Raw genomic sequence first — 14,420 nt, 5'->3', positions numbered from 1 at the left:
ATGATGAGTTATGTAATGCACCAGATAACACAACAAATAGATTTCTATAAAAGTCCTCCGAGTATGAAATATGTCATGCAGCAGTTTCAACCGTTGAGCTTTTTATTCTTTCTGTTCACAGTGCATAACAATATGAAGATTTATTTAACCAGAAGCAGTACTCGAACAGCAACAACGAATAAAAGAGAGAGATATAATGGAAAATAAAATGGATAAACATCAAAACAATTAATAATAAAACTGCATAAATTTACGAAAAACAAACATTTACAGCAATGTTAACGCACACACATATATGAAATGTGTAGGAAACTTGTTAGATGTTATTCAGGGGTTACAAAAATGTTTTATTTGCTGTGCATCATGTTTTAGGTGCACTGTAGCTCTTAAAGACCCTTTATATAAAAAGCCAATTTCACAGGCAGAAAGAAAACTTTCAGTAAATTTACAACCTTTCAGAAAGTGATACAGAAGCAATTTGGTTCTTCGATACTGGTAGACATAAAAGTCCTCTCAGCATTCCTTTGAGCAAAAGTAATGCATCTAGGTTTTACAGCCCTTCTTATGTTGGCTTATTTCTTATTCAATACACCAAGCTCTGTGCCCAAATGTAGTTATAATGTCAGTGAGATAAATCACCCATCTATTTAGCATAAAAAAACAACTTTATAATGACCAGAAGGAGTCTGGGACTGGTCGTCTTTGCTGTCCACACAATCTAAACACTGTTTAATGTCTAAATGTATTGCAGCTGCTAGTGTGTCCCTTTTAATTCACAAAAACAAGTTGGCATAATGTAAAGAAAGTAATGTAAATTGAATGTCTTCTTTAACACTTGATTGTCTTGTGTATCATCAGCAGACACTTGCTTTAAAACCAATAACCACCACTCTTTATTTAATTCATTTAGGTCATATAAAGTACCATTATCACAAAACAATAAAAAGGAAGCATGCAAACATTTAAAAGGAATAGTTCACCCCAAAAATTAGTTGAAACTGTCCTCACCCAAAATGTAGATAGTTTGTTTCATCATCAGAATGGATTTGGAGAAATTTAGCATTAAATCACTTTGTCACCAATGGATCCTTTGAGGTGAACGGGTGCCATCAGAATGAGTGTCCACAATAATCCACAAGTAATCATGTACAATAGTCGTAAACAGTTCTTATCAAGTCAGTGGATTTTGATGTCAGAGGACAACAGGGGATGGACTTTTTAACTTGAAGAAGCGTTATTATGGTGTGGCTAGAAGTGATGATTTTAGGTAAAAAATGTTAACGATGGATTTGTTTACTACAAACTTCCAACTTTTCGCTTTACAAGACTTAAATTTATGGATTTTAGTGGGTGCAGATTTCTTGTGGATTATTGTTTTTAACTGCTGTTTGGACTAGGGCTGCGCGATGAATTGAAATGCAGTCTAAATCGTGATTCGACAGAAACTGCGATTTTCATGCATATCACCAGAGGGCGCCCTCGCGCTTAAAATCTAAATATATTTCTGCAGCTGAATAAACAAGATTTAACTGCTTTCAATGATTCAACGTGGCTAATAAACACAACTACGACAATATATGGTTTATCTGCGTTCTTCTTATTTTATAGTAAATGAAAGTGTATTTATAATGCAGTGCCATTATCAACGCTTAGAATATTATGAATTATGTTGTGTGCCTTCTGTGTAAGAAGTCACATCATTTCACAGAAGGATTTATTTTAAACACTCGACTGACGTTATGAAGTGAACGGAGTAAAAATTTGATCAAATGTGGTATTTTCACGTGCTCTCAGATGGAACAACATTTAGAAGACTAAGCCATAGTTCACTGAAAAGCTTCGCAAACAGCTTTCATTATCGCAAATGATTTCTTCGATTTCATAATCATGCAATAAAATCGTCTACAGTTTTTTTTGCGTAACTTTTCAGTGAACTACGGCTCTTTGTAGTAAATACTGCTCCATCTCAAAGCAGGTGATGATGATTTACTGCTTATTACAGAACCAGCTTTAACCAAACACCCATGACAATCACATTCAATTAATCATGCAGGCTTTTGGACTCTCATTCTGACAGCACCCATTCACTGCAGCGGATCTATTGGTAAGCAAGTGATGCAGTGCTGCATTTCTATAAATTCTTCTTGATGAAGAAACAAGCATTACATCTTGGATGCCCTGAGGCTGACTTAAGTTTCAGCAAATTAATTTTTTTTGGGGTGAACTGTTTCTTTAAGCATACTGGATGCTCTATATGTAAAGCAGGCTATTTGATATGATCAGTCAGCCAGACAACCTGAGTTTGGCTTTGCATGTGGCATTAGATCAGAGCAACCCCAGGACAATTTTAAACGTTTAGAAGTCCACCCCCCACGGCTTGTAAATATCAGTGCGATCACCAACCCCTGACAGCTGACCAGAGAGAGATAAAGATAACGTATTCCGTATGAGAGTCACCTTGCTCATCAAGCCAACTCACGTCAAGCCAGCTCCATCATCCTAAATGCACCAACTGACTACTTATCACATGTAGTCTGCTATAAAGAGAGAGTAGAAGCATGTACTCTGGAATTAATGTGATTTATATGGCTGTATGCTTAAAAAAAAACTAGCTTATATGATAGAGCATGTCTGCTTTAAAGTAGAGGACACAAGGGCAAAATTCTGCTTTATGTGTCCCTCTAAGGACAGAGTCACAAAACCATTGATCCAGTGAGCATAGCTTCCAGTGGGATTTACTCTTAATTAAAACTTTTACGAGATCATAACTTTTTATCAGGTGGTTAATATTCATTCCCAACTTTATGGCTTTGCAACTCTTGTTGAAAGATGAAGTGGACAATAGGACGTGTGGATATTAAAATGATTGTAATGGTCATGCTTTGTTTTTGTTATGCAAATCTTTGTTGACGGCGGTCAACAAACCATAGAGTTTTTTTGAAATGCCCTTCTCTATAGCATATATTTCAGACAATGCACAGCTCTACAGTACGTCCCTATGGCAGCTAGACTTTTTATACAGTGTTGTGGACTGGTTAAATGTCAGCCATGGATATGTTCTGTGAAGGACAGCAAAATAAAGGGTTTAGATTGTTTGCTGCGAGTCAGAGGGATTATTCAGATGCAGCACAATGGCTTGTAATCTAGCGGTCTGCAGGGAGAGCAGCTCAGAATTTACATTATCAAGACTCTATGAAGAGACCAGATCCCCACAAAGTCCTGTGCCTCCAAAAGAATAAATAAATAAATAAATAAATAAAAACAGCAAAGTTTGTGCAAGTGGTAATCTGCCCCTTTGGAAATCTCTGGCTTTCAATCCACTTATTTACGGAGTTTAGCTCTAATGGTTTCAATTTTAGCTCTCACAAGTGTGAAGGAAGATATACACAGAATGACTAATGTCCAATTGGGAGAGAGAAGAAGTGTTTTTATTACTTCTGCACAATGTATAATTCATGCATACAGAAAACTGCATCCCACAACATGGTGACAGTCGTTGCCAGAGCTTGTTTTGTGGGTGCAAACTCCATAAATTGGTCCAAGCCAGCAAATAGAATTAAAATTGCAAAAGTAACCGTGATAGAGCAGATTTAGTTGTGATATCATGCATCACAATCATTGTTTAAAAAGGATGCAAATGGGTTTCTTTCATCATGACACGAACAGCATGCATGTTACCAAGTAATTATAATTTTTGTTTTTATATTCGAGGAAATTGATGGAAAATGTCACAAAATTGTTCATGACATATTTATTAAGTTTGCTGAAGCTAAGCGCTTTTTCAGAACAATATTACAAATTTATATTAGAAAGCTTCGCCTGTTTAATTTCTCATGGGTAAACCAGTTGAAGTGCCGCCGTAGGAGACAATAGTAAGCCAAATAATCCATTAAATCTGTATTTCCAAATAATACAAACCTTTACCATACACATATTTAAGGAATGTGTACACAAATAATAAAAATAATCACCAAAATGTACATTCTGTCATTATTTGAACAGCTTCATTTCTCAATTTCAACCTGCAAGCTATTCTATTCTCAAGAGGCTTTTTGTTTTTGGGCTCCAAAGCATCACCTATTGCTAGGACCAAAGAAAGCAATTCATATTGGTTTGGAATGATATGAGGAAAGTAAATGACAGAATTAGTATTTTTAGCTGACCTGTCTCTGAGTAAACAGTAGTTAGGTTTAGAACAATGTTCTGTAAACACCACAGTGTCCGTGACTCATGCTTTGCTGCAACACAAACACATTTTCACCAACATGACCTGTCACTCTGTGGAGCCTCAGGCCTGATGGGTCAATTGAAGAGAAAATAAAAGATAAAGTCACAGGTGGACACAACAGCCTTTGCAGGTGTTGGTTAAGTCACCCGCATAGATCAAACCGTCATATCAAACTGACAGAAGCACACATCGCTCGGTCCCAGCTCAACTCCGCTCTTCCTCTTTCCCACAGGTTGGCTTTGAGCAGTTTCTCTAGGATGAGCTCCAACTGCTCAGATGAGTTTTTCCAGGCCACAAACCATGCGGAACAGACCTTTCGAAAGATGGAGACCTATCTTCAGCACAAGCAGCTGTGTGATGTACTTTTGATAGCTGGAGATCACAAGATCCCCGCACACAGGTGAGCCTCTGTCGAATCAAGTCTTCCTACTTTCAAATGTCCTACTTTCTCTTGCGAAAACAGACAGATCAACAGTGCAGAAGGGAACGCTGCTTTAAATGCAGTGCAGTAATTCTGCAGAAATCGACTGAGAAGAGATTGAATTCACATTTATCATCTTAGACAGAATCAAACTATTCGACAGCTACTTAAAACTTAATCCTAGTATTAAAGCTTTCAATTTACTCTTAGTTAACTTTAGAGGAATAGTTCACCTGGCTTTCTTTTACAGAACATGAAAATTAACATTTTGAATAAAGGACTGTTTGGGGTTTTTTATGAAATAAATTTGGACTGGAGCTTTTGAACACCAAAAAAAAAGTGTTGCTTATGATTCATATGCTATATTCTTATATAGCCATCCGAAGTTGGCTTTCTGTGTAAAACTAAATTGTGAAAAAAAAAAAAAAGAAATTATTATTTACTTAGCCTTGTGTTGTTTCAAACCTTTTTTGATGTGTTTTGGTTGAGTGAACTTTCACTGTGTAGATAAAAAGAATGAAAGATGAATTATGATATTCTGTCTATTTCTCGCACAATAATACGGCTTCAGAAAAGTAAAAAAAATATAGCACACAAGGACCATGTTCATTTACACTTTTTGATGCTTCTGCATTATTTTTGAAGCTTGAAAGATCAGGGCCAGTTCATTTAAAATTCATGGAAAAGGGCAATGAGCACATTGTTCAAAAAGAAAAAAGAAAAATCTTTGGGTTTGAAGCAACATTAAAGTGAAAACCGAATGTTCTTTCTGTGTGAACTTCTTTAAGGACAGATATGCAAATGGTAGTATCAAGAAGTGTCGAAACTGTGCTGCATGCTCCATTTCAAACTACGGAGCATGTTGAACTTTCTTCAAGGACTCTAAAACAGTGTTTATTTAAAGCAATCTCTCGGCCGCTAAGTGTTTTGATGCTATTCTGTTGAAAAATTCTCTGTAGCCAAATCTGAGCTGCGTGTCCCAGTTTGACACTGAGCTCAATCAACATCGTCCCAGAGCTGCATGAAACAACCTGGTGAAAATAGCTGCGTCTTTTTTTAGGGAGGAATTTTCTACGAAGACTGCTCTCGAGAAGTCGTTTGAGTTGATCTCGAAGTATGCAGTCACATATATAAACCACTTGCGCCATTTTTTGCAGACTTGTCCTGAGCGCAGTTTCAGACTACTTTGCTGCCATGTTCACCAATGATGTGAGGGAGGCAAAACAAGAGGAAATTAAAATGGAGGGTGTTGATCCTGAGGCGTTGCGAGCGCTGGTTCATTTCGCATATACTGGTGAGTATCTGCATTACACTTGCAGACTATTTGAATGTGCTATTTGCAGCAGAAGTGTCACATTCGTCTGTTTTTTTGTCAGTGCCAGCAAAACACTAGTTTACAAACCCAAACTAACCGTTTTAACATTCATCAATCTACACCGGTTAAACATAACATTTTGTTCCTAGAATAATTCTGAAAAGTTTCCATTTTTCTCCAAATGTACAGGAGTCCTGGAGCTAAAAGAGGAGACGATTGAAAGTCTTTTAGCTGCTGCTTGTCTCCTCCAGCTCTCACAAGTTATTCAGGTCTGCTGTAACTTTCTGATGAAACAACTGCACCCGTCCAACTGCCTGGGGATCCGTTCGTTTGCTGATGCTCAGGGATGCATGGATCTTTTGAACGTCGCTCACAACTACACTATGGTAAGACCTGCAATAAAATAGCTAAACATAGTGCTAACATTTATCCGGACTGCTAGTTGCTGACTTTCCATAGTCATTTCCACTGCAGTAACGGAAGAAGTACAATTAAATGATGGGAGTTGAATGACTGTGGTGTTGTAGAATCCTAATGATTATGTGTCTGCATTACAGTAATCCCTTGTATATTTACAGATTAACTAGTGTATCGTCTACAGTACTGTGCTGGCGATGTTCCCAGCATGCAATCTGGCATAAATAAATTATGTGGTGGCATTGTTGTACTATTTGCTGGTTGATATTGCTATTGTTGTTTTGGCTTTTAAAATGATGCTTGTTGATTGCCAGTCTCATTGGGTTTTAGTGTGTTGATATCTAATACTGAAGGTTCACCAGCGATAACATTCAGTCTTGGGATATATAGAATACATTTCTGTTATGGTAGAAAATGTCATAGCTTGCTCTGATTTCAATACAATAATGTAAAACATGACAAGTAATAATTTACTCACTGGCATGTTTTCTTGAAGCCCATATGACTGACTTTTTCTGTGGAACACGAGGAGAAATTTATAGCAGAACATCTGCTATAAGTGAACTGTGATCAGGTCTATTAAGCAAGATTTTGAGGAAATCACAGACTAAAATGTATATGATTTCAGAGTGCATTAGACATATGGACTGCTTTTAGAAACCTTTTTTTTATTAAATATATATATATTTTTTCTATTTTCAAGATTGACTGCTCGCTCATTGATACACAGATAGCAGCGTGAACAGTCTTCATAACATTTCCTTTTCTATAGACTAATAAATTCATAAGGGTTTTAAACAATATTAGATTAGTAAATCATGACCATACTTTCTTTTTGTTCATTAAAACTAATAACCTTCAGCTTTTTTTTTCCTGCATATTAAAAAAGCCACAGGTTTTAAAGCCTTGTCTGACATAAAGAATTCCAAGCATAAAATGATATGATGTGACATTTTGTATCTCAGCATGTGGTCAGTTGCACAGAGCTCTTTGATGTGTGAGAAATCTAGCAAACGTAGCCTTGGTTAAATAATGGCAATATATTAAGTATTCTCAGGAGCCCAAGGATTCACAGAACACATTTGCTTGATAGACATTTCTCTGCCCAAGTACGGAAACAACTTCGGAAGATAGCCGCTATCTCCTGAAGGACATCTGCACAGGCTGTTTACAAAGGGCTTTCCAGAGCAGAGAGGTTAATCTAATCAGAGGACACAAGCAGGACAATTTCCTGTTCGGTCGCTTTGGTAATGAACTCAGCGTTAACAGAGCTTCCTGGTTGGCTCGCCGTGGTGTTCAGATTAAAAACTTCTATTTTGATAAGTGTGTTTTTCCTTGTTTCTGTCTCATCCTGATGTCAGTTTTTCTTTTTTGGTGAGAAGCTGCATACTTGCGTAGGTTAATGTCTTAGTTCAAGATGTCTATGACCTGGAGCATGCCAGAAGTCTAGGTATTTTCTTTTGAATCTAGAAGGCAGATGAGACAATGCTTAGATAAATGACTGACAACACAAACACTGCTCTAGGTCACATTTCTCCTCATGAATACATTAGCTTTTGCACAAGCCATTAAATTCTCACATCTTCCCTCACTATTTAATCCATTTAGATCTTACTGAGCCTTGTGCATCTCACACTAATATTGCTGCAGGACCTGTTACTTGCTGTTCAGTTAATGCCCTCCCCTAAAATATATGCCCACGAGAGGCTTCTAAATGAATGTTTGCAGTGGAACAGAATTAATGTATTCAATTAATTGCCAGGGTGCTTGTGATGGTAATTGCGAATAATGAATCTATATCAATGTCACCAGAAGAAGTAGAGTTTAAATCTATATTGAGGAGGGGCTGAAAATCAATGCATGGTACTCATTTAATTATTTGTGTCTGAGCTAAGCTCCAAAAGCCCATGCACGGCTTTAGTAGAGATGCTGCTGTTTAGATCTGATTAATGATCAATAGGATGTTTACTGCCCTTATTTGCAACTGAATCAATGGGGATTACTTCTGATGCACAAAGGAAACTCTAGAAGTGATATAAGTAATGAACAAGCTTGTTAGAGAGATTTCCGGCATGCTCTTCACATGCTACAAGTGGAACTTTGCAAAATGCTTTTATCAGAGAGCAACCTCGGATGTCCTTGTGGATGCGTTGGAGCAGATCATTATATCGCTGAGATGGATGGAGAACAAGACCTCTGTGTTTTTTACAGTTATTAGATTCTCCATAATGGGTTATTCAAAACAAGATGATATATTCAGTGTCAGGGCCATGTGCTTGTTATATCGTGCTGTATCAAATACTGTTGCGGGTCCAAACCTCTAGGCCATTTCAAGTGAAAATGTTATCTCTGCAGCCATTATATTGAGCAATATCCATTTATAGCACACCTTTAAACTAAGCTTTGGCATGTCTACAGTCTGTAGATGCACAGTGATATTTTAATGATTTAGAAAAGATGGATCACTGTCTGGCCAGCTGAGATTTTTATATGGAGATAAAGGTTATACTGTATATGGTGACCATACATCCTCTCTTTCTCTAACATGTCCTGGCTGGGGTTTCTAAATTTCCTAATATATATAATTTTTTTTTTTTTTTTTTTTTTTTTTTTTTTTTTTTCTGTTGACATGATCTCTACAGTCCTTACACATTTTATGTACATGTATTTGCATTGCTTTGACTTCTTCCTACCTTTACACACCAGATAATTAAGCCAATTTAGAATTCCTGACCAGGACATGACTGGGAAAAAACCTGGCTAACATAGTCATGTGCAGTTTTTTTGTAGCATTACAGCACATTGTAAGTGTCTTTAATCACTGTTTGTAGTTTGGATGGGAATTGGCCCTGGAAACTGTGAATTGTAGTCAGACTTAGTCAATAATTACTCACCCTCAGGTCATTCCAAACCCTTAAGAACTTGAACGAAACATTGTGTTCGTTGAACATAGATGAAGATATTTTTTATAAAATCCGAGAGCTTTCTGACCCTGCATAGACAGCAACACAACTGACACATTCACGGCAGAAAGGTAGTAATAAGACATCATTGGTTCAACCATAATGTTATGAAGCTACTGTATGAGAATACTTTTTGAATCCTGATACTCTCATCAACATGCATCGAAGACTGACACACAAGAAAAGCAATTGAGTAAATTCGTTATCTTTGTTTTCCTTGCGCACAAAAGGTGTTCTGGTGTTGAAATGGTCAGTTGTGTTGCTGTCTATGCAGAAAGCTCTCGAATTTGAACAAAAATATCTTTGTTTCACCTTGGTTTGAAGGTTTGGAACGACATGAGGGGTGAGTAATTAATGACAGAATTGTAATTTTGGGGTGAATTATACCTTTAACAACTGGAATGCTATTTTGTGCACATTGAGAAATCATTTATATATTCAAATTAATAAACTATAACTGATATTTCCATATATATATATATATTTTAGTGTGCATTTTAGTATTTGCAGTTAATGTCTCATTACATTGCAGCACTCAGATTTATAACTAAACAAAATTGCTTAATATTTCAGGAACACTTTCTAGAGGTCATTCAGAATCAGGAGTTCCTCTTGCTGCCCACAACGGAAATTATCAAGCTTTTGGCCAGTGACGACATCAACGTTCCAGATGAAGAAACGATTTTCCAAGCCCTGATGATGTGGGTTCGCTATGATGTGCAGCACCGACAGCGGGATCTGGGAGTGTTGCTGGCATATATACGACTTCCCCTTTTACCGCCACAGGTTTGTCAATAGCATTCTTATAAGAATCTTGGTCATTTTGTTACAATTTAATGCAATCACTGAAAAATTTCCTGCTAATCTAATTCTTTAACATGGCACTCTTTAGTTCCTTCTTCTGTTGGATGTTAATGCAATGCATGTTTTTTTTAAGCTTCTTGCTGATTTGGAAAACAATAAGATGTTTTCAGAAGACCTGGAATGCCAGAAGCTCCTGATGGAAGCCATGAAGTACCATCTTTTGCCAGAACGCCGTCCCATGCTACAGAGCCCAAGAACCAAACCACGGAAATCCACTGTTGGATCGCTCTATGCTGTTGGACAGGGTTCGTACTGATTCTTTAAAATTGAAGTTTTTGGTTTAAGGACAACAGAGATAGCACTTATCAAACAATATCTTTATTACATTTCAAATTCTAGAAAAGGTAAATGGATAAATAAAAACTTTGTGCTGTTACAATTAAAATTAAAATTAATTATGCTGCTTAATTTCAGTTTTAGGGCTCTGATGATTAATTGTCTTTTTTGGGGGCTTTGACATACTTTTTGAATGTTTCATTCACTAAATAATTGTGATGAATTTTAATAAATTTTGCAGTGTGAGGTTACAGTTACCCCTTTAAATATTAATGTATTCAGTAAATAACTGAAACGATCACAACAAACTGGCCAATCATAGAAAAGGCCATAAATTTATCATTACAGTCCAGAATGCATTTCATTTATAAAGAAAAACACATCTTATAATTTCCACATTATGTGATCATTATCAGCTTTAACAAGCTCATTGTTTTTGCCTAAAATTAATACAAGTTAGCTGACAGCATGATTTCTGTTATTCTGAACTGTTAATTTCTGAAAATAATATTACTTTGTCACCTCTTAAGTGTAGTGTAGACACATGCGTTTTCTGTAAACATGCAATTTAAATAAATGTGAATAAATAAGCTATGAAAATAAATCTATCAAATTAGATAAGTGTATAATTCAGCAAAATCTTGGGTGTATAGTATTTTGAAATAGTCTAAAGATGTTAATGAAATTTGTATTTGTATTGTTATAAAATACATTGCACAACGCACACACAGACATTTGGACCATAAGATAGATACAACAGAATTAGAAATGGACAGCCCCGGCAGAGGGAGGATGAGTTTCCGCCAGCTTTAATTTAACGACGTTCTTGGAAAAAAAATTAAACACTATTTTCATATATATTGTTTTTAACTTTTCAAGTACCTTTTCATAAAGGCTGTGGACCATTATTTCTAATACTTTTCTTATAGCAGTACCTCTTACTGCCATAAAAATACATATTGTACAGTAAAATTGCTATTAGCATAGCAGCATGCAACTGTTTAACTAACAATAACTCAAGAGTCTTTGTCTACTTTTAGGTTCTACAACAATAGAGAAATATGACCTTCGCACAAACAGATGGATCCAAGTTGGTAGCATGAATGGGCGAAGACTTCAGTTCGGCGTGGCAGTGATCGATAACAAGCTCTACGTGGTTGGAGGAAGGGATGGACTCAAGACCTCTAACATGGTGGAGTGCTACAACCCAGTCACTAAAGTGTGGTCCACCATGCCACCAATGTCAACCCACAGACACGGATTAGGTGTGTTTTATGAATGCTTCAGATATTTGTGTAATCTTATTACACAGCTTGTGTGAATAATTGTTACATAGTAATGTTTAGTAATTAAATTTGCTTCATTCTGTGTCACTGCATAAATGTGACAAATATGGCATAAATGTAGCCTACTAAATAAACAACATCAGCACATAACTTTGAAAGTCTAATTAGTCACAAACAAAAATGACAGTTAACATATCAGTCATTTATAAACATTCAAAAATAAAAACAAATTCAAAATTAGCTCGATCGAACTTTTATAATGTCCATATTTCATATATTTTAAATGTATTTTAATGAATACTTTAAGCATTAGGTTTGTTGATGTTATTAAAGATATTTATAAGGCTTTGCTCTTTAATATTAAATATGCTATGTTCAATTATTAGCTGAAAGAAATACATTGCTAAATAGCTGGTGAAGAAGAAGAAATGCTACTATTATGAGGACATAGTTTATGAATGAATATTTATTTGGCTAATCGGCTTTACTGTCTAGGCTACCATGTCATGTCTGCACGACTCAATTAATATTCACAATGATTTTGGTTTCATTGAAATTCACACGGCGCGTTTTGGTTCAACAACAGGTAGACGGAAAGGACCAGATCACAGACATGCGTTTGTATATATATTTTGATATGTAAAGATAAAATATCGTAAAATATTTTGACTCTTGCCACGCTTTTAGAAGCAGTTCACGGCGCAAGACTCTGAAAAGCAGCTGAACGCGAATGAACAGAAAGGCGCATCAGCAGATTATAGCCCGAGGAAATTTAAGAACATGTCTCATCAACTGAGTTTATCAAAAGAAGTCCATCACAGTCTGAAACCTAATTAGTGTATAAAGTTTGGTGCATTAGGGAGATATGTTATTTTGTGCCTTACTTTAATGCAATAATATTTGTTACATTTCACATCAAAGCTCCAAAGCTTGTAAAAAAAAAAAAAAAGTTTTAAATGAAGTCATTACTGTATTATTCTAGCTTGAGTAGTTTTTTTTACCAAAAGCATGTGATCTCTGACAGAATTTTTTTTTTTTTTTTCAAAACCATGAAAATTTTACATGAAAAACAAATGCCGTTATAATATTTTTTAAATGCCACCACCTTAAGTCAGGTTTAGTGACTGGATGCTTTTAAAATACTAATGCATAAGACTTAGAGATTTTGAAACCTCCTTTTTGTGTCTTGAATCAGTGTTTTAGAGGGCATATTAAACTGGCCAAGGCACACGATTTCAGCAGATGTCATGGTGTTTTGAAATACTACAAAATGTTGTGTCCTTCAATTGAAAAAATGTTATATTTCAAAATTGTTAACAGTTTCTAATTGGCTTAGTTAGCCATGCCCTAACTAAAATAGATCAAACAATCTTAAAGAGATAGTTCCGGCAGCCATATCACCCTGGAGCCCAAGACCGGTTGCCCACTGAAGCTAATCAGGGCTGAGCCTGGTCAGTACCTGGATGGGAGACCTCCTGGGAAAACTAGGTTGCTGCTGGAAGGGGTACTAGTGAGGCCAGCAGGGGGTGCTCACCCTGTGGTCTGTGTGGCTCCTAGCGCCCCAGTGTAGTGATGGGGACACTATACTGTCAACAAGCACCGTCCTTCGGATGAGACGTTAAACGAGGTCCTGACTCTCTGTGGCCATTAAAAATCCCATGATGTCTTTCGAAAAGAGTAGAGGTGTGATTTTGCATTCTGGCGCACTATGCCTGCCTATCACATCATCCAGGTGGATGCTGCACACTGGTGGTGGATGAGGAGATACCCCCAGACTATGTAAAGAGCTTTGAGGGCCTAGAAAAGCGCTATATAAATGTAATGAATTATTATTATTATTATTATAGTTCACCCAAAAATGAAAATTCAGGAATTTACTCCGTTGAACACAAAAGATATTTTGCAGAATGCTGGTAACCAGTCAGTTGATGGTAGCCATCTGCTTGTTAAGTCTAATGTCATGCATCGCCACTTCAAGGTCCAAATACTCTATCAGTCAGATGACATAACAAATTATTGTACACTCACAATGTGGTGAAATGTTACCAATAATTATAATCCTAACCTTTATCTCCATAACGAAATCCCAGATGGAAAGACAATGATTCATCAAAATATTTTTGCTTGGGATGTTGTTACCACCGAGACTTGTTATACACTGTTGGGGCATTAAATGTGTAATATAAATAAACAGGGATGGATGGCTGTTCAGATAGTGTTCTCAAGTGAAATGAGTAGAGGCTTGGACCCAGAAACAGCTTTCCTTACATTACAACATGCGATTTTGATTTGTATGGGATATAGAAACAAAAAATACTGTGGAAGTCACAGACTACTGTCAACTGTTTGGTTCCCAGAATTCTGCAAAATATCATGTTTTTTTGTTCAACAGAGAAAGGAGACTTGGATAGGTTTTGGAACAATTTCATTTAATAGACTCCAAGCTCGTGAATATTGTCAATTTGTATGTAAAAGATGTTATGATACATTTTTAGTCCATGTTTGTGCTGTGTTCTCATTGCATTTGCAAAACCACCATGTGCCGCCCAACATGTGGTGCTGTTTAGCATGTTTCCCAAAGATGCATTGTGTAAAAAGAAAATTAGTAATTGTGTTGTAATTGTAACTGTGTTGCCTTTCATGACAAAGA

General features: G+C 36.4%; 1 protein-coding gene and 1 pseudogene across 4 annotated transcripts in view; both read left to right on the top strand.

Annotated features, from left to right (window-relative positions):
- LOC113114243 (kelch-like protein 4) overlaps positions 1-14,420 on the top strand; it is a 35,376-nt gene that overhangs the window by 13,872 nt on the left and 7,084 nt on the right. For all 4 annotated transcript variants that reach the window (XM_026281107.1, XM_026281111.1, XM_026281109.1 and 1 more), the window contains 6 exons: positions 4,461-4,628; positions 5,807-5,943; positions 6,154-6,350; positions 9,918-10,130; positions 10,282-10,453; positions 11,525-11,749. In XM_026281107.1, coding sequence (XP_026136892.1) covers positions 4,461-4,628; positions 5,807-5,943; positions 6,154-6,350; positions 9,918-10,130; positions 10,282-10,453; positions 11,525-11,749 — 1,112 coding nt within the window. The remainder of the gene's footprint in view (positions 1-4,460; positions 4,629-5,806; positions 5,944-6,153; positions 6,351-9,917; positions 10,131-10,281; positions 10,454-11,524; positions 11,750-14,420) is intronic.
- LOC113114537 (uncharacterized) lies at positions 13,155-13,271 on the top strand (annotated as a pseudogene).

This window comes from Carassius auratus, chromosome 14 (assembly GCF_003368295.1).
Source record: "Carassius auratus strain Wakin chromosome 14, ASM336829v1, whole genome shotgun sequence".
In the NCBI taxonomy this organism is placed as follows: Eukaryota; Metazoa; Chordata; class Actinopteri; order Cypriniformes; family Cyprinidae; genus Carassius; species Carassius auratus.
Note: the sequence above shows the minus strand (reverse complement) of the source record. Positions and strands in the feature narration are given on the sequence as shown.